The 21,349-nt window shown below is 42.8% G+C and overlaps 1 protein-coding gene across 3 annotated transcripts in view; it reads right to left on the bottom strand.

Moving 5' to 3' along the window:
• OVOL2 (ovo like zinc finger 2) overlaps window positions 1-8,499 on the bottom strand; it is a 33,743-nt gene extending 25,244 nt beyond the window's left edge. Inside the window, exons 1-2 of one of the 3 annotated variants that reach the window (XM_090286013.1) lie at window positions 7,967-8,499; window positions 7,091-7,311 (exon numbers count right to left, since the gene is read on the bottom strand). In XM_090286013.1, coding sequence (XP_090142139.1) covers window positions 7,091-7,311; window positions 7,967-8,066 — 321 coding nt within the window. In that variant the 5' untranslated portion in view covers window positions 8,067-8,499. Of the gene's footprint in view, window positions 1-7,090; window positions 7,334-7,966 lie in introns of those variants that run through there. The other 2 variants (XM_090286012.1, XM_090286014.1) reach the window with 2 other exon arrangements.
• Window positions 8,500-21,349: the final 12,850 nt, after the last annotated feature.

Raw genomic sequence — 21,349 nt, 5'->3', positions numbered from 1 at the left:
GGATGTAGACAAATTACTCAACCTCTCTAAACTTTAATTTCATCACCAGTAAAATGTAGATAATAATGATTTGCCTCATGGGATTATTAAGGAATTAAATTTACAAAGCTGCTTTAAAGAACATGGTGTTGGATAAGTCCTAACTCTTAGTTAGAGCAGCTCCAAAATGCTGTGATCCTAACTAAACATCAATTGGTCAAAACACCTTGTTTATCCATTTGGCTTTTGAATGAAAGAAAAAGGGGATTAACCTTCAGTGTGAGCCACAAATCCCTAGTCCTTCATGTGAAACAGAGGTCCAAAAGGCTCTAAAAAATGACATTCTCTCCCATCTCCTTTGGCAATGAAACCTGAGCTAAGAGGACATGGAACTACACACAGACTCTATCCCATTTGGTGTCAATATTCATGTGTTTTGATACAGATATTATCAATGTATTTAATTACAGGGTACTGCTCTAGACCTGCCAGGGGTGGTATTTATACCATGCTACCTTCTGAAAAGCTTAATAGTCTCACTCTTAACCAAAATTAACACTTTGCAAAGGTTTATTAATGAAGTGAGGAAGCTACCATGGAGGGTGGGAGATAACATAAATCTGGAGATTAATTTAGGGCAAGAAAAATGAAGACAGAGCAAGCAATTCTTCAACCCCATAGCTTGGTGCTATCTTGCTTGCTGTCCTGTTTTCTGCAGGATCTCGGCTTTCACACAAAGTCCCCTCTAGTTTTTCTAAAACACAGGCTTCTGCAACAGAAACAAACCAATCATTGTATCAGTGCTGCTGAAAACTACAGGAGCATTTGGGGAGGTAGAGACTTCACCTGGCCCTCTGACCAACTTAAAAGCTGGCTAAGGTCACTTACCTATCAAACTTCTAAAGTAAAAATAAAAAATCATTTATTTTCTCTTGATGCTTCCACCAAACAAATTCATTAAATTAATGGTCCTATTTTCTATGGGAAGGTATTGTGAGCCCAGGCTGCCTTCTGATGGTCAAATGGACAAGATTTCCACTGACACATTTGCTATGCTAGAGTACTTAAAACATATTTGCCTAATTTCTCTGGGGTAAAAATTCCTTTTCTGGTTCCATGTACCATTTCTTTAGGCTTCACCACCCCACTACATGGCAACGGAGAACCTTCTCAAATTCAGAGATGATGAAGGGGATATATCCTTTATAATCCAGAAAAAACTGAGGCTCAAAGAGCTGTAAACTGCCCATGGCCATATGACTTACAGGTGCCTACACTGAGATTTTGAAAGTGGTTTGTCTGCCAAACTTGTGCCTACAGTTGAACTTAGGGGAGAGGGAGGGAAGAACCTGGTTGTTTGCTTCATACGGTGAGAAACAGCTTCAAATTCTTTTATGTCAGACTGTCAACGCTAATGGTTAAAGTGTTAAAAGATACCTCCCACAATGCAATACAATAACATTAAAAGACTAAGGATCCTTGGGTTGGCTTTTGTGACTAACGACTGTGAGGAATTCAACAAAACCTCTCTAGTTTTTACCTTTCTCCCCTTCAAAATAAGGAGACTGGACCACATAAACTTTAAAGATCCCTGTAGTGGATCCTATATATACACATTCAGCCTCTATTCCTACTGTTCTGCTGAGCTTTCCTGTACTAGAGAGGCCAGTAAGATAAAAACTACATTTCCCAGACTCCTTAGATGTAGCCCAGTAGGAACTTGAATTACACGAATTACATGCATTATCAGAAGATTTAAATTTGGACCTGGGTTAACTGAACAGAGGAAGGCACACGGTAATTGTTTTACACTCTGCATTAGCAGAAGCATCAAGATGCATGAGCAGACAGCAGCTGCAGCTCCCTAGGTTGCCTAGTTCTGCAGTGCAGCTCAGCCTGGTCTTTCTTTAGTCCATCTAGTACCCTATAATTAACCATTCTATGCTTAAGCTAGCTACAGTGGATTCTGTTTTCTGTAACTAAACCCATGGAGTCCCTTCTAACAATAAAAACCCACTTCACTTCACCTATATTTGTATTAGAAGCTGATGCAGTTAACATGTATTGTTCTCCTATTCCTCCTTTTTTCCCCTTTAGATTAATTTAAACCTTTTCTAGCATCCCTTTCAAGCATTTCCCCAAGATCTCCCTTTTCTTCTTGTTTCCTATTTTCCTCCAAATATTATCACTTACATCTAGGGACTGTTGACTCCTTCCCTGCCTATACTTTTGTTCTGTGTTGACTTATGTCCTCCTATGAATCAGGCATTGCTGACCGGGTGCTAAAGATACAAGCCCAGTAGGGGCTTGCTCCTTCCCTTTGGTGGTTTGAGATCAAGAGGAGTCTGGCCAGCCAAATGTGCAGTTAAGGAGATGATCGGTGTCTTACAATGGAGGCAGGAAAAGGGGCATCGAGTTCTGTCTTGCGAGAAAGAGGACAATTAGGGACAGTGCTTATATTCCCTTCCAAATATCAAAGGGATGGGTTTTTATAAAACTACTTAAATTCACGATTTACAACAATATTTAAAAATAAATTAATTGGCCATCACTAGAGAACCTTAGTGAACCGATTATCCTGAAAACTGGTAAATAAAGGAAATCTTATTTTACCTTTCCTAAATGAACTGTCTCACTGGGAAATCAAATAGTAGACAAAGAGAAGTATCTCTCTACAGAAGAATTTCAACTAATAAATAAGGGACAGAATTAGAATATTATTCTACTAATAACCTAAAATATTTAGACCTTGAGTATCAATAGTTGCTAACATCACCAAGAGACAACCAAACATTATGTACCTCTTGATGGAAATAGACACCCCCCATGGTGACAAATTTTAGTTAAGATAAGCCTGATCAAGCATCTAGTTGTCCAACAGAACTTTCTGTGATAATAGAAATGTTCTAACCTGCATTGTACAATACAGTATGCAGTAATCAAACATGGCTACTGAGCACTTAAAATATGGGTCATGCAACTAAGGAATTTGATTTTCAGTTTTACTTAATTTAAATTTAAGTAGTTACATGTGACTATGGCTACAATTTTGGAGGTGCAGCTGCAGATCCAACTACCATTTAAAGAAAAGTTAGGGGAGTAGGAAGCGTTAGACACCACAGTGATGCATTCTGCAAAATCCAGATTGCTGGAAACCCTACCAAGCAAATAGCCATCTCTTCAACAGTTAAATAAGAAAGAGAGGGAGAAAAAATATATATAAATTAAAATACTTGAAAGCTATATCAATCAATTACAATGTTTGGACATTATATTGACCTGATTCAGTAAACTGAAAGAAAAAGCATGAATTTATGAGACAATTAGTAATGTGAACAGCATTGTTAATGTGGTATAATAATGTATTTTGGTCTTTATCTATTAGAGACACATTCTAAAATATTTATGATGGCTGAAAGTTATTTCAAAATAGTATCAAGGGGTGGACTGGGCATAGATGGACAGGACTGGCCATGGGTTCATTATTGTTGGAGCCAGGTGACAGGTACTCTGCCTTTGAAAATTTCCATAATAAAAACAAGAAAGACTACATTCACACATCCATCACTACTGGAAAACTTGGGCTACAGAGCCACATAAAAGGCCAAGAATATTTTGGAAGAATTCTAAACTCATTTCTTTTGATGACCCCTTAGGAGAAACCAAAGGAAGAAAGAAAAGAATGGGATGGTGTAAGAAGACATTCACTTCCCAGTCCATACCTGCACCTGGGTCCCACCAACTGCACTGAGTCAAGAAGAAATAACATTAGTCAACTAAAAGACTTAACTTCAGAGTTACTTTTGTTTCTGATAAGCCTTGTAAGGACAGTGGTGATTGGGACTGGAGGGGGGTGTCTCTACCCCACAGCTGGAGACCTGCAAATGGGTCCAGCACAAAAGGGACTTAAAGTGACCTGAACCTTTGGCATGAACATTTTCCCACACCAATCTGTTTTGTAAATTAGAAAATCCTCAGTAGTAAGGAAACAATTTCATAACCTATCCTAAGGCACGGGGTCAAAGGACAGCTAGGCTAGGACAAAAACAGTTTTCTTAACTGGCACCTATTACTTGTCTGCTCTCCAGATCAGCACAATCAGATTAGCAAATCCCTTGTTCTTACTGTATAGCCAACAAAATACTGCTATAAATCATGCCATTGTCAGCTAACTTCCTACTGGGCAGTAAATATATACACAAAAAGTGCTAAACATTTTTGTACCCATTATCTCATTTAATTTACACAAGATTTCTGAGAGACTGATTCTATTATTTCTCCATTTTACACATCAGGGACCTGAGGCACAGAACAGATCACATACCCCCAACCACAGCTGATAACATAGACCTAACAGAGGTTTTGCTCCTCAAAAACCTTTCAGAGACCCTCCCACACCCCCAAGGGAACTTCCACACTTCCTGGCTTAGCCTTCATACCATTCCACCCTGTACTAGCTACATTTCAGGCTTCTCATCTTCAGCTTTCTCCAACCCCAGCAGTTTCCCATCCTGCAGCCACCATAGCAGAATCCTTTCCTTATTCAAGTTTTGGGCTGACCCACACCACCCTGAAGCCTGCTTCTCCCCTTCTCTGTAGGCCTCAAATCCACTCTAAGAAACCTTGCCCCACTCAGAATTTATCACATCTTTGCTTGTGCTTCTGCATTAGCATTCACATTCCCATAGTAGAATTAATAATTAATATTTGAGTCTCCCCACCAACCCAAATAATTCTAGCTCGAGTTCCTGGGCACCTACATCTTCCACTCATAACTCATTTATCTTCATTCTATAACTATCATTATTATCCCCTTTTTAAATACAAGGAAAGTGAGGCCCAGAGGGATTAGCAATTTGTCAAAGGTTACATAGCTAGCTAAGATGTAACAAAGCTAGAGCCTAGAAGCTTAACAATTACTGTCCAAAGATTCTGGAACACTAGGGTGGGAGCATCCTGACTTCCTGGTACACAGCAGGCACTCCATACTTGTAGATGGAATATTGCTGCTCTCTGCAGGTCACACTTGCCCTTCGTCTGATCCTAACATCCAACTGCCAAGTGTCTTCAAGTCATTGAAAAGTCATTAAAATAATGCATCATGTACGAGCCTCCTCCTCCTCTTTGAGAAGCTTTTGACTTCTGGTTAGAAAACTATTTCTTAGAGAGTTCAGTGTGCTTTGCATAGAATTCTAGAGTTACACGATATGCTAAATCAGAAGCAATTTGGCCAGTCCATTGAAAATGGCCAATATCACGCTTAATAATTCTGGAGGCTCGAAGCATCCTGATGCCAAAATGTCTCCTATTTGTGGGTAGAAACTGAGAGGGAGAAGAAACCTGACTGTCCTCAGTAAACAACCGAACACTCCTCCTTAAACTATGTTAACAGTTGAGGGGCAAACTCTATGCCCAACCCCCTTCCCAGGACAGCACATAGGCAGTGATCAAGGAAATAAAATCAGTTTATTCATTTCCTTAAGCCAGAGCTTAAATGGTGCTGTTTGGCTGGGGTAGCAAAAAAAAAGAAGCTCTCCTGAATGTTTTTCCTCTGCCACTTTTTCTAGAGGGTAATCTGGACATCCAGGGGCAAACTGTCTACAATCCATTCCAAAACAATGTGGCAATTGTCCTCCCATTCTGGTGATAGATATGCAAGTGGGACACAGTAGAATTTCCTGGAGGGCAGAGCTACCAGCCTCAGGCAAACTGAGCCCACCCACTTAACCCCATCTAGTCCACAAAAGCCTCAGACTAGCTTACTTTTGAACCTCAGCAGAACCCTTAACACTAAGCAGCATGCCTTAGTCGGCAGCATCCTTTAAATATATCTTCACTAAGGATTCCAGAGCAGGCCTCTAGCCTCAATTCATAACCAAATGCACCCCAGCCCACCTCCAGCCAAGCCCTCTGTGCAAGGAATCAGAAATATGTATAGGGGAGGGGTGGTCTCTCCCAGGTAAAATAACGAGACTTTCCTAAAACACAGCAAACGCTAGGGATCTTCCCCAGGTCACCACCCCCGAGCCAAGCCCCTGGAGCCTGGAATATGCACAGGGGAAAGCAGGCCACTCCAGAGAAAAATAACGGAAGCTTTCCCAATCCTAAACAGATGCTAGAGTTCCTTCTCCCTATCCTCCTTCACCCCACCCCAGACAGTGGGACAGCAGGAACGCCCAAGAATTATCACCTACACCGAGGGCCCGGAGCCTGCAAAGGGTCCCATTCTAGCTCTTCCGGCTAGGAACTGGGTTTCTGTAATTCTTAAAACACCACTCCCTGACTCCAGCTGGCTGTGAATCAGTGGAATGACATTCCTTAACCTAGGGGGTAGGGGATACCTTTGAGCAGGCAATCATTGAATCTCAGATGGGCGTCCGGGTAAGATGTTACCAACTATTCTAGAAGGCTGGGGTACGGGGGAAGTGGAGGGTGAAGCGCAGTGATAGAGGGGAACAAACACTCGAAATCACTGGGGACGCAGCATTGAGGCAATTTGCAGTTGAACTCATTTAGCTATTATTTTAATTCAAGAAAATCTGAGAGACAGAACAAATTTAAAGTGCCCAGCACAGACCTCTTTTTCTAACGGGCACTCCATGATTGGCACTGGGAATCGCTGTTATTGTGAGACGCCCACTGTGTGCCAAGCTGCCGCCACTGCCTCCAAAACGCAAGAAAGGATGTAATGTTCAGAATTCACCTAGCGCTAGGAGCTGCGCCCCAGCGGGTGGAGATCCGGTGTCTGGGTCCCTCCTTTCCGACCACTGGAACCCCGATTGCCTGATTATTTTTCGGGCATTGCTCACAGAATGAGAGGAAGGAAGCTACGCTTGAGCCTTTCAGGTAGCTCCAGTGGCCAACCGGCGTACCGCTGGGGACGCTGGCCCCGGGGCTAAACAGCACAGACAGCTGGCTTTACTGTCGGCGAGAGGACGCGCAGAGGCGCCTGGCCACAGCCCAGGGGCAGGTGCAGGAACGGTGGGGCAGGCTCGCTGAATGCCCCGGGGCCCGAGTGCGAGGGCGGGCGCAGCAGCGAAGGGCGCGGCCCTCGGGAGTCCGACGCCAGGGTGTGGTGCAGGTGGCGGCGGGGGTAGAGGCGGCACCGTACCTTGATTTTCGACCTAGCGACCGGGCGTTGCTTCGCCGCCAGGTGTCCACCGGCGCCCTCGGCGTCTCCAGGCTCCAGAGTTTCGTGCTCGGGGACACGCAGGGACAAGTTGCTCTCGGTGCCTCCAGGCTCCCCCGTGCTGCTGCCGCCGCCACCGCTGCTGCTGCCGCCGTCGCTGCGACAGTCCTCCGGGGGGTCGCAGAGCAGACGGTCCAAGCTCACTGTGGAGGGAGGGGCCGAGCCGCAACACACAGACACGCGGCGTCAGACTAGGGCGCCCGTCGTAGTTTGACCTTCGGGCCGTGCCGCCGCCGCCCTGCCCAGGACATGGGCATCTCGCCAAGTGGGCAACGCCGAAGGGGTAGGCGAGTGAGCCCCCAGGTCGGCCTCCCGAGTGAGCCCGGGGTTCTAGGGGCCGCTTCTCGGTCCCGGACCCCGCGCCCACGAGGTACTGAGGGACCCCGCGCGCCAAGTTTCCTCTCCCTGGGATGGGGGTGGAGGGGTCTGACATCCACGCACCCAGCCCCAGAGGGGACCACGGATCCTTGTGCAACCCCATGACGATGTGGACTGGGGGTAGCCCCTGTTGGCTTTCAAACCCACTGCCCTCCTGGGCCACCTCGGCCCAGGCTGCAGCCAACGGTTCCCGCCGCCAGCAATTAGAGGCGCCCACTAGGTGGAACGCGGAGCACGATGCCCCGAGCTTCCCAGACTCTCACTCTCGGTCTTCCCGAGTCCCAGAGACCTCCTACTCCCTCTGGAAGAGAATCAGGGGGTAGGGATTCCAGCCCCTGCCGGTGAGCAGAGGGGATCCGGTCACGTCCGCCCGCTCGCCAAGAGCCCGGAGCTCAGGCCCGGCCCCCGCGCGGTGCTCACCTGGGATGTAGGTATCTGCCCTTTCCTCGTCCGGGAGCTCATCCCAGCTGCGGACCAAGACCCCCGGGCTCCTCCTTTTTACCAGGAAGACTTTGGGCATGGTGGGGGCCCTCCCTAGACTGCGGCCCCCTCTTCCCGGCTGCTCCCCGCTATGGGCGGCGGCGATGGCTGGGTCCCTGGCTTCTGGCGGCCAGAGCCCACCTTCCCGCCTAGCCGGCCTCTTCCTCCTCCCCCCTGCCTCAGCACGGCCCCGGTCTTTCTCCTGCACTTAGGGCAACTCCCAGCTTCCCGGCTCTACGACACCTATGCCTTAAACCGTGGGTGAGACCACGCCGAGGAAAAAGTTTCATAAGGTGAAATAGAAAAGGCACCAGGAAACTTGGGAGTGAGCATGCGCCCTGCAACATAACGGTGTCAACAAGCTCGCTACCTGTCCGACCGGTTCCGGCGGCCGTGGCTGCTTGTTCCAGCCCTTCCTTAGGCATGAATGTTTGCAAAAGAATTTAACGTCTGATTCTTCCCCCTCCCCTTAAAAAAAAAAAAGGTAAGGACGTTTTTTTGATCAACCCTCAATACCATTCCCCATCACAGGCACCTCGGGCGCGAACTCTGAGGTAAACCCCAGGTCCGCTTCCCAGGGCATCCCTACAGAAAGTTGGGGCCTCTTGGGAAAGCCCTCCCCCTACGCCCCCCTCCCGAGAGTTTTTGTCTCCGACAAGCAAGCCAGAAAATGGCTCAGTTCCTCTGGACCTGTGGATCGTTCCCGGGGCTTGTTGAAATCTTGGCGGGCGGAAGGGAGAGGCCGTGGGGAGACGCCCCAGGACTGTGATCTGGTAAAGGGGGAACTTGGGAGTTTAAGCTCCCATAAACTACAACAGTCCCCTCAAATAAACACAGTAATACTAGGCTAAAAAATTCATCTTTAGAACACATTTTGTGCCATACAATGAGAGAAAAATAAAAAATCAGCTTGTTCTACCAAAGCAACTTCCATCCCAAGAACTTGCACCCCAAGAGCACCATCACCTCCAATTATAGCACAGTGGGAAAAAAGCCAAGTGCATGTTATGCAAACGCAGCTTGGAAACGAATTTCTTATCCTCGCCCACTCCCATTATAGCCTCCCCTAACCGCTTGCTCCCCAAATTCTGAGGCTGGGAAATACCTTTTCAGGAAGCGAGTAAAGATGGCTACATCCTCTTACTGCCCCGGCTGGGGAGGTGGCTGGAGAATTTGTATTTATTTTTTAATTTTGGATTTTCTTATCTACCTTTATAACTGGAGGGGGAGGGAGAGAGAAAAAGATACCAAGTTTCTAAGAGCAGTTGGCTCGCGCTGGGGAATATGCTACCGTCCACGGCCTCTGCTCCGGTGCGCCCAGGGAGGCACAGCACTGCCTCCGCCGCAGCGGCCGGTGCACCCCTGCAGGGGGTGGTCAGGTGCGTGCCAGCTTCAGGGACTGTGGGGGTGTGTCTGGCCGGGGCTTCCCCGGCGTCCTCAGCGTGCCCATCCGCCAGACTCACCTGTCTGTAACACGGCTGCTGCGCACCCAGCCCGCGGGCCTGGGGGATGTACACGCGGTTCCCTGTCCTCTTCCGCCCCGGAAAAGCCCTTCGGGCCGCAGCCGCCCGGTAACGGATTTCTTGGTTCGCCAGGCCTGCTCCCCGTGAATGTAGAGGGGGCGCAGCTCTCTCGGGACTTCGGAGGCTACAGACACGCGTTGCCTCCGAGTCTGCCCTCAAGCGGTCGCCTTCTCTGGACTGAAACCTGTCTGGACTCCAGATTTTCTGTGAGAACAACCAAGAATGAAAAAACAAGACTTTGATCTGGGTAGCCGGAGCGGGCAACGGGAGGGTGGCGTAGGAAGACATTTGTACAGCAGCATAAGGAAACGAGGCTTCCTTCTAACCTACGAGGCTGATGGCGCAGCTTCTGGGAAACTGCGAATGGATTTTTATCTGCCAACAAACTGTAGGTTTGCTAGAAAGAAGGCGCTTGGTTGAATGAAAGTATAAATAACGCAAAACTACAAAATCAGAATTATTCCTCATCTCATAAAAACTTTAAAACGTCAATCACTTTGTTCAAAACTCCTTATTTTACAAATACATCAAACCTATTAACACCTTTTTTTTCTTTTACTGGATTTCAAAGTGATGAGTGATTGAATCATTTTGTCCGTTATTTGAAAAGATTATAGTATAATCAGATATAAAGCTAGACACCTCAAAAATGCAACGTTTAGAGAATTGGGGATGAAAAAGATTACGGATAACTACAGTTTTATTGAACAATTGTATGCACACCAACTATGATATTTGCTGGGTGTTTCTGAGTGAAAGGAATTTCAATGTGTTATTTTTCTGTTTATTGATCAGGCTTGATAGGAGTTTAACAATATTATTAACATTTTCAAAGACGCTGTTTTGCCTTCGATGACTTTTCTCTATTTGTAAAGTTAGATTTTTAAGTATTATGAGAGGAGTTCATAGAACACCCCCTAAAAGTGGGATAAGAAATAAACCAAATTCTTTAAAAATCTTAGTTTGGAGATGGAAGAGATGGATGACATTATATGGTCCACACCCCACCCACTACTGTGGAGAGAAGATGGCCCTGCATAGTATCCTTGGCAGGTGTGTATCCACTCTTGCTAGAATATTCCAGTGCTGGGGAACTTACTTTTTCAAAAAGCAGACTATTCTCTGATTAGACAACAATAATGTTAGAAACCTTTTTTTTCTTCTTTATGGGAAATCTGTTTCCCTATATTTTCATCTCTCCTTCCCCATTTTGCCCTCAGGGACAACTGAGACCCCTCTCCCTGGTAGTTCTTGAAATGCCTGAAAGTATCCATCCAAGTTTTCACTTAAGACTTGTTTACTCCAGTAATGTATAGTCAGGTTGAAAATAGACAGGTACAGACCTGCTCAGTGCCATCCTTAGAGCATACAGTTATAAGAAAAAGCTGGGGTCAACTGTAATTGAAAACTAAAAAATATTTTAAAAATAAAATAAAATGAAACCTAAAAAAAGGTTAGGATGTTGGGGAAATATTCTTAAATTTAAACATGTTTTTTTATTGATTTATAACATAGTGTTAGAAAAAAATGCATAAATCATAAGTATACAGCTAGATAAATTTTCACCTGTGGAGACAGTACCCCAAAACAAGACGAAGTTGCCGCTCTCAGCACGCCTTTAAACATGAGGCTGACTTCCTTGCAGGTATGATGAGACAAAAAAAGAGAGAGAGCGAGAGCTCATATATAAAGATTATAATGAAAACTACAACTCTCATTATTTGTAGGTAACATGATTGTCTATGTGAAAAACTCAAAAGAATCTATAGATAGACTATTAGAATTAATAAGAATTTTGCAAGGTTGTATAGAAAATCTGTGCGTGTGAGTGTGCATGTGTCAACAGCATTTCTACGTCAGTAAGAAAAATGAAATCTAATGAAATCAGTTGTCCCTGAGGGCAAAATGGGGAAGGAGAGATGAAAAAATCTAATGAAAAGCTGCACCCAAAATTCAAAGTGCTTTTTAAGAATATTTTATTTATTTATATATATGTATATATTTTAAGTATACTTTATTGATTTTGCTGTTACAGTTGTCCCAACACTTATCAATTTGTCACCCTCTGCTTGGTACCCCCCTTTCCCTTCAGGGACCTCCCCTCTCATTAATTCATGTCCATGGGTCCTGCATGTAAGTTCCTTGGCATCACCCTTTCCTACACTAGTCTTAACATTCCCCCTGTCTATTTTGTACCTACCAATTATGCTTCTTGGCCCCTGCAACATTTCCCCCTTCTTCCCCTTCCACCTCCTAGCTGACAACCCTCCAAATGATCCCCATATCTATGATTCTGTTCCTGTTCTGGTTGTTTGCTTAGTTTGTTTTTGTTTTATTTTTCAGATTCAGTTGTTGATAGTTGTGAGTTTGTTGTAATTTTAAAGTTCAGAGTTCCGATCCTCTTTTTCTTAAATAAGTTTCTCTAACATTTCATATAATAATGGCTTGGTGATGATAAACCCCTTTAGCTTTACCTTGTCTGGAAAGAATTTTATCTACCTTTCCATTCTAAATGAAAGCTTTGCTGGATAGAGTAATCTTGGTTGTAGGCCCTTGCTTTTCATCACCTTGGATACTTCTTCCCTGTCCCTTCTTGCCTGCAAAGTTTCTTTTGAGAAATCAGCTGACAGTCTTATAGGCACCCCTTTATAGGTAACTTTCTGCTTTCCTTTTGCTGCTTTGAAGATTCTTTATCTTGAACCTTTGGCATTTTAATTATGATGTGTCTTGGTGTGGTCCTTTTTGGGTTCAACTTGTTTGGGACTCTCTGTGCTTCTTGGATTTATATGTCTATTTCCTTCACCAAATTAGGTAAGTTATCTTTCATTAATTTTTCAAATAAGTTTTCAATTTCTTGCTCTTCCTCTTCTCCTTCTGGCACACTTATGCTTCCAATGTTGGTATGTTTATATTTGTCCCAGAGGTTCCTAATCCTTTCTCTGTTTTTTTCAATTCTAGTTTCTTTTGTTCTGGGTAAATGTTTATTTCTTATTTTTGCTACATATTGTTGATTTTAATCCCAGCTTTCTTCCCATCACTGTTGGTTTCCTATACATATTTTTTTATGTCACTTTGTATACCTTCACTTCTTTCTTTATTTTGTGGCCATACTCAATGAGTTCTGTGAGCATCTTGATCACCAGTGTTTTGAACTCTGCATCTGATAGGTTGGTTATCTCAATTTCATTTAATTTTTTTTCTGGGGCTTTGTTGTGTTCTTTCATCTGGGCCATATTTTTTTGCTTCTTTATTTTGGCAGCCTCCCTGTGTTTGTTTCTGTGTATTGAGTAGAGCTGCTTTGACTCTGTGTCTTGGTAGTGTGACCTAATGTAGTAGGTATCCTGTAGAGTCCAGTGGCACAGCCTCCCCTATCACCTAAGCTGGGTACTGTGTACACCCTCTAATGGGGGACTCAAGTGTTGGAAAAAGTTTAGGTTCAGGTAATAGCTAATAAGTTTAGTAATTAATGTATGTAAAAAGCTGTTGTTTCCGAAACTAAAGGTATGATCCACCTTGACTCCAGGAGACCATAAGCAGTTCCAGCTTCTGCCACAAGATTACTGCAAGCAATCAATATGGTATCTGAGCCATTGTACTCCAGGCACAAAGACCACCACCCAGGACACAGATGAAAAAATGCTGCACCTTTAATTTGATTAACTTTTTCCCTGAATTCCAAACCCCTTACCTACACTTTTCTTCTCCATATATAAGGGTCCATTTATAATGGAATTTAAGATGGTCTATTAGGGTACAAACCCTCTATCTTCTCAGATTGACAAGCACCTGAATAAAGGCAACCTTAAAGATTCAATCCCTGTCTCTGCATATTGGGTCTCGTAGGTGACAGGCAACATGAACACTGGCTTTTCTGGTTTCAGCTCCTCTTGTAGTAGAGTCTTGGTTGCCATTGGCAGATCAATGGGAGGAATTTACCCAGGCTAGTCAGTTGCAAGAACTGGCTATGACCACTGACCACTAACCTCTGCCCTCCCCGGAGGACCAGCCAAGCAGGGGCAAGGTGGTGGTGCTCTGATGTGGTCTGTGGCTGTCCACTGGGTGGGCTGTCCCTGGGGTTTCCTGGGTGGTTCAGGCCAAGGTCAGACTCCACCTGTGTTCTGCTTGGGACACCCTGCCTGAGTTGTAAAGCAACCTGAGATGGCTGCTACTTGTGCTGGGTTTGGAGATTTCTAGGCAAAGCCAAGCTATGACTAAGCTGGAGCTCACTGAGGCCAGCTGTTGCTTGTTTGATAGGATTTAGGAAGCTGTGAAGCATGAGCCAAGACCAGCCATTCATATGGAAAAGCAGCTTGGGTGGCCTGAAAGCTAGGTAGGGTGGGGATCTCCAAGGCAGGTCAAATAGTATTAGGCAGGTTGATGGGGTCTCAGATATGCACCAGCCTGCTGGCTCTGTGGGGATAGGTTTGGAAAAGAGACAATAGCACCTGCTGGCCTTGACGCTAAACACTTCAGTTTCTCCCTGTATACCACGAGTGCCTTTCAAACTGCTACCCCAGAACTGGAGCTCAGAGGAAGTGAACCTAAGTAGGTGAGTCCATGTCTCTGTTCTTTAAGATGAACTGCTTGGGGCTCCAGTAGTTTCTTCCACCAACTCAATTCCTGCTGGTTTTTGCAATCAGAAGTTGTGGGGACTTGTTTTCTTGGCATTGGAACCCTGGGCTGGGGAATCTGGTATGGAGACAGACTCCTCACTCCTGAGATATCCCTCCCAAATTTTTATCCACCACACAAGGTTGAGAAACTAGACCAGTCTGCATCTCACCCTTCCTACCCATCTTGATGGATATGGTTTCTTTAATTCCAAAGTTGTCAGACTTCCATTCAACTAAATTTCTGACACTTCTGGCTGATGGTTGTTCTATATTTTAGTAGTAATTTTGATATGGTTGTGCCAAGTGGTGAGCCATGTCTGCCTACACTGCCATCTTGACTGGATCCAACTCAAAGTGCTTTGAAATAATAATTTAAAAATATTGTGCAAGCTTTTTGTGTCTTAGTTTAGACAATGTTTTATTGGAAGACATTAAAGAAGACACTAATCCATGGAAATTTTACCATATTAAAGACTGAATGAAAAATAAGTTAAAACTCATCTGTAAATTTAAAAATACTTGAAAGATATATTTTTTGTGGGATGTGACAAACTTGTTCTAAAGTTTATGTGAAAGAACAAACAAACATGCCTGTAGAACAACCAGATTTGGAACTCACTCTGTAATATATCAATAGTAATCAAAATAGTGTGTCATTGGTGCACAGCTAAACCACCAGTAGAGAACAGAGAGCCCAGAATTAAACCCACATGTGTGGACATTTGATTTATGAAAGAGGGCACTTCAGAGCAGTGGGGAAAAATGTGCTACTACACAATGTGTGTGTGGAACTGGTGTGGACATTTGATTTATGAAAGAGGGTCCTTCAGAGCAGTGGGGAAAGATGTGCTACTACACAATGTGGGTGTGGAACTGGTGTTACAGAGTGAAAGGGGATTCTTTCACATGGTGCCTTGATGTAAAACCCAACAACTAGTGTTGAGGAAAACAGATCTTTATTTACAATATTCCAACCTGGGAAGGGCAGTGAGCACTTCAACTCAGAGCCCTGTTCTCCCATGAGACCCAGCACTTCCCTTGCTCCCCAAAAGGTTATAAGCCAAAAACATTCCCAGAAGTTTCCCATCTCTTACCTGTCAGCTCTCTCCTTCAGGATCTGGGGTGCAATGTCATCAGCCTCTGTGTAACAGTCCAGGAAACCATGTGCTATGTTACACTGGATCATGCATGGTTCTTTCTCTGCTTTTCCAAAGCTGCATGGATCTTTTCTTCTACCTCCTTGCAAACTGCTTGGATCTCTCCTTTTAAAGCCACATGGTGTTCTTCTGCCTCTGCAAACCACATGGATCTCACCTCTCTGCAAACTGTGTGGTTCTCCTCTCCAAAAGGGCTACCACCTTATTTTGAAATCCCTGACCTCAGCCTGTGATGCAGTGGGTGTGATAACAGTTTCTTACCATTCACAGAACCTTGTGCAGACCCCATACGTTCTTTCCTCACCATTCTATGGTCAAAACCCCTTCCATCTCCTTGGGGCCTTGGAAGAACTAAAGCCATTGAATAACTAAGATACTAGCAACCGGCCATAGATATGCAAAGGCATCTTGAAAGCTGACCCCTTCACCCATCCCCCAACAGCAGGCTCTGGGGAATTTTGGGGACCCCACTCTGTAACACTGAAACACTTGGTTATCCATTGGGTTGAGGAGAAGAAATTGTATAATGCACACACATATCAATTTCTGGTGGAATTAACATTTAAATGTGTGTATATACTGAAAGAAAAAATGAAAAAATAAAGTCTGTAGAAGAATATCTATTTTTTTTTGTAGAAGAATATCTTTATATGTATAAGATAGAGGAGAATTTCTTAAAACAAAAAGCAAACCATAAAAAATTGATAAGTATCACTACAGAAAAATTAAAAATGACTATCAAGAGACACAATAAAGAGAATAGGTTAAGCAACAAATTGAGAGAACTTTTTGCAGCAATTCATCTTACAAATGATTAGAATCCAAGATATATAAAGAATTCTTATACATAAATAAGAAAAAGACCAACTCAATGTAAAAATGGCAAAGAAACATTAATAGGCATTTTTCAGAATAGAAAGCATGAATGGATCATCAATATATAAAAAGATGCTCAATCTCATTAGTAAACAGGAAAAATGCAAGTTATAAAAACAAATAAATACTAGTTAATGTTTACCAGACTGGCAAAATTTTGAAGTCTGACAATACTAAATATTGATGAGGATATGGAGCAATGAGACTGTTCACACGTTGCTAATGAACATATAGGTCGAGTCAAACATTTTGGAAAATAATTTGACTTTATCTAGCAAAAGTGGATATACACATATTAAATAAGCCAGAAATTCCACTCCAAGTTTTGTAATCTAGAAAGTCTTGAACTTTTGTACCAAGACTCACAAACAAGAAAATTCATAGTAGCATCATTCTTCACACTCAAAAAAAAGAAATTAATAATGCCCATCAATAACTAATTGTATTAATCAATAACTAATTGTATTAATATGTGGTAATAAATTCATACAGTGAAGATGCATGGCCCACAGCCACACACATTAATAAAGGTAATCTCAAAAACATATTGTTGAATGAAAAGAAAAAGCAAGCTACAGAAGAATTGTACTGTGAGATTCAAACTTTTTTAAAACAGATCAAAGCAAGCAATATCTTGTTTAGAAATATAAGCCCATATATTAAAACTATTAAGCAACAAGCAACAACTTGGAGGAATGTCTATAGAGCTCCACTGAGTAAAAAAAAAGTTCAAAGGTTACTAATTGTATGATTCCATTTAAATAACATTTTGAAATGACAAAATCATAAAAATGGAGCAAAGGTTAGTGGCTGTCAGAAGTTAAGAATTGTTCCATATCTTTGGTAGATAATACATGAACCTACATATATGATACAATTGTATAGAATTAAATACACACACACAAAATCAGTACAAGTAAAACTGAGTAAATCCAAATAAGACATACTGCTAGTGATACCATACTCTAGTTCTGAAAATTCTACCACTGGGAAAACCCCATGAACAGAACATAGCTGCATGCAAACCAGATGACTTTGAGACCTTCCCCCTGGTACTTCACCAAGTCCCCTCCTTTAGAATCCTGGCAGGCTCTGTGGCAGCTTTAACCAATAGAATACATGATATGCCAGGTTCCAGGCTGTAAGAGATAAGAAGTTTTCACTTCCTGTTTCCTTGAATGCTCACTCTGAGGGAAGCCAGCTGTTATGTTCAAAGTCCTGAGTATCCTGAGAGGAAGGCCAAGCTAGCTATTAGGTTGATGACACATGGAAAGAGGAGAGAAAGAGAAAGAGAGAGAGAGAGAGATGCTTGACCAGCTCCAGCTGCTCCAAAAACTCCAGTCAAGGATCCAGCATGAAACTGAAGGCAACTGACAGCAAACATTCAAGGCATCCCGAAGAAATAGCTGCTCAGCTGAGACCATCAACTCCTAACAACCATAGGAGATTATTGTGTGTTTTAAGCTTTTCAGTTTTGCAGTGAATTGTTACACACCAGTACCCAGGAGAGGTTAAACATTTTTTTTTAAGTTTTTTAATTTACTTTTAGAGAGAGGGAAAGGAAAGAGAGAGGGAGAGGAACATCGACTGGTTGCCTCTTGCATGCCCCCAACAGGCGCTCTGGCCTGCAACCCAGGTGTGTACCCTGACCAGGAATTTAACCAGTGACCTTTTGGTTCACAGGCCGATGCTCAATCCACTGAGCCACACCAGCGAGGGCTAGACACTGTTCTTATTGTCATTTTAGAGAAGGAGAGGTGGAGAATGGGAGTGCTTTTCCAGTAAGATCAAGCCAAGATGTGGCCAGCCTGATGTGAATCTTTGTTACCTGACTCCTGTCATCTTGGTTTGAAGCGAGTTTGAAAAGGTGGATGTGGCCAACATTGCCATGGGAGTTGAGAGCAGAAAAGTGTTCCTTGACTACAATGTCAGAACACAGAGGCAGCTAGAATGCGCACTTTGACTTTGGATATGTTGATGGACCTAGCTCATTCCCAGAGTATATGTTAACTAACCTGGTGTCTGTGTGGGGGAGCAATGAGATGCAAATGACCTATTGAATATGTTGATAAGCAAACCCACCCTCACTGAAATGTGTGGTTGACAAGCATACAAAAGGCACCTGGAGAAGTGCAGGTGGAGAAAAAAGGCACCTGGAGAAGTGCAGGTGGGACTCCTACTGGCTGACAAAGAGGATCAGGAGTCCCCATTCTTCATTCCCCATTCCCCTTGCTCCTATGGGCCCTTGACTTAGTCCAGGAGTTGCCTCTCCCCTCCACCCACTTCCCCTTTTCCCCTCAATAAACCTGTTGTGTGAATCCCACAGTTGTCTCCAGGTGATTTCTCAGAGCAAGACTGCCTTGACACAGAGGTCCTAGGGAACTTAGGCTGAGCAACTCTAGTGAAGAGACCTGGGCAGATGCAGGGCTTCATGGTTAGAGGCATGAATGGAAGGTAAGGAAGTGAGACAACAACAGAGATAATTCCTTCCAGGTGTCTGTCTATGAAAGGAAGGAGAGAAGCAGGTTCTTATCTGGAAAGAGTATCCAGAATAGGAAGAATTATTATTATTATTTTTAATAGTTTTTCTATTATAGTTGTCCCATTTTTCCCCTATTGCTTCCCCCCACCTCAACCACCCCTTCTCCCATAGATAATCCCCACCCCATTGTCCATGCCCATGGGTCATTTATATATGTTCCTTGACTAGACCTTTCCCCTTATTGCCCTCCTTTTCTCCCTCCCTTCTCCCCCCTTGTCACTGTTAGTCTGCTCCTTGCTTACATCCCTCTGGTTCAATTTTGCTTGTTGTTTGTGTTGTTCATTAGTTTCCTGTACAGTATTCCCTCATTTATCCTGAGTATTACATTATAGACCGCTCCCACCCCCACAAAGTAGGAACCTTACATTTATTCTACACTCTTAAAACTACATAACTTTAACAACATATGTATACAGTACTGCAAAATCCCGCAATATAGCAAAAAATCCGAGATAAATAATTAAATATAACATTTTAAAAAATCCCATGATACAGTGAGGCTGCGATATGAGAACCACAATATAGAGAGGGACTCCTGTATTAGGTGATATCATATGGTATTTGTCTTTTGTTGCCTGGCTTATTTTGCTAAGCATAATTCTCTCCAGTTTCATCCATGTTGTTGCAAATGGTAGGAGTTCCTTCTTTCTTTCTGCTACATAGTACTTCATTGTGTAACTGTACCACAGTTTTTTAATCCACTCATCTACAGATGGGCACTTAGGTTGTTTCCAGCACTTGGCTATTGTAAATAGTGCTGCTATTAACATAGAGGTGCATAAGTTCTTTTGAACTGGTGTTCAGGATTCTTTGGGTATAATCCTAGCAGTGGAATTGCTGGTTCAAAAGGTAGTTCAATTTTTAGTTTTTTGAGGAAACTCCATGCTGTTTTCCATAGTGGCTGCACCAGTCTGCATTCCCACCAGCACTGCCCAAGTGTTCCCTTTCTCCACATCCTCGCCAGCACATGTTGTTTGTCGATTTGTTGATGATGGCCATTCTGACTGGTGCGAAGTGGTATCTCATTGTGGTTTTTATTTGCATCTCTCTGATGGCTAGTGATGTTGAGCATTCTTTCATATGCCTATGGGCCCTCCGTAAGTCCTCCTTGGAGAAGTATCTTTTCAGGTCCTTTGCCCATTTTTAAACTGGATTGTCTGTCTTCTTGGTATTGAGTCATATAAGTTATTTATGTATTTTAGAGATCAATCCCCTGTCTGAGATATCACTGGCAAATATGTTTTCCCATACAGTTGGTTCCCTTTTCATCTTGCTGATGTTTTCTTTTGCTCAGCAGAAACTCTTTAGTTTGATGTCGTCCAATTTATTTATTCTTTCCTTTATTTCCCTTGCCTTAGGATATATATCAGTGAAAATATTTCTACGTGGGATATTTGAAATTTTCCTGCCTATGTTTTCCTCTAGAACTTTTATGGTGTCATGGCTTACATTTAAGTCTTTAATCCATCTTGAGTTTATTCTGGTGTATGGTGTAAGTTGGTGGTCTAGTTTCACTTTTTTGCAAATCCCTGTCTAGTTCTCCCAAAACCATTTGTTGAAAAGGCTCTTTTCACTCCATTTTATGTTCCTTCCCCCTTTGTCAAATATTAGTTGACCATATAGACCTGAGTTTATTTCTGGGCTCTCTATTCTGTTCTGTTAATCTATGTCTGTTCTTATGCAAGTACCAGACTATTTTGATTACAGTGGCCTTGTAGTATAGTTTGATATCAGGTATTTTGATTCTTCCTACTGTGTTCTTTTTCCTCAAGATTGCCATTGTTACCTGGGTTCCTTTTTTTTTGTTCCATATAAATTTTTGAAGTATTTGTTCTAGGTCTGTGAAATATTTTGTTGGTATTTTAATAGGGATTGCATTGAATCTACAAATTGATTTGGGTAGTATGGACATTTTAATGATGTTGATTCTTCCCATCCATGAACATGGCATATGCTTCCATTTATTTGTATCTTCTTTAATTTCTTTCTTCAGTGTTACATAGTTTTCTGAGTACATGTCTTTTACCTCCTTTGTTAAGTTTATTCCTAAGTACTTTATTTTTTTTGTTGCTATAGTAAATGGAATTTTTTTCAAGTTTCTATCTCTGATATTTTATCATTGATGTACAATAATGCCTTCGATTTCTGAATACTGACTTTGTACCCTGCTATTTTGCCAAATTCACTTATTAGGTCGAGTAGTTTTTCCATGGAGTCTATAGGGTTTTCTATGTATACGATCATGTCATCTGCAAATAATGACAGTTTTACTTCCTCTTTTCCAATTTGGATGCCTTTATTTCTCTTTCTTGTCTGATTGCTGTGGCTAGAACTTCCAAGACTATGTTGAAGAGGAGTGGAGAGAGTGGGCATCCTTGTCTTGTTCCTGATCTTAGGGGGAATGCTTTCAGTTTTTGCCCATTGAGTATGATGTTGGCTTCAGGTTTCTCATATATGGCCTTTATTATGTTGAGGCATGCTCCTTCTATTCCCATTTCGCTGAGTATTTTCATAAAAATGGGTGCTGTACTTCATCAAATGCTTTTTCAGCATCTACTGATATAATCATGTAATTTTTGTCTTTCATTTTATTTATGTGGTGTGTTACATTT

This window comes from Furipterus horrens, unplaced genomic scaffold, assembly GCF_987537825.1.
Source record: "Furipterus horrens unplaced genomic scaffold, mFurHor1.1.pri manual_scaffold_8, whole genome shotgun sequence".
In the NCBI taxonomy this organism is placed as follows: domain Eukaryota; kingdom Metazoa; phylum Chordata; class Mammalia; order Chiroptera; family Furipteridae; genus Furipterus; species Furipterus horrens.
Note: the sequence above shows the minus strand (reverse complement) of the source record. Positions and strands in the feature narration are given on the sequence as shown.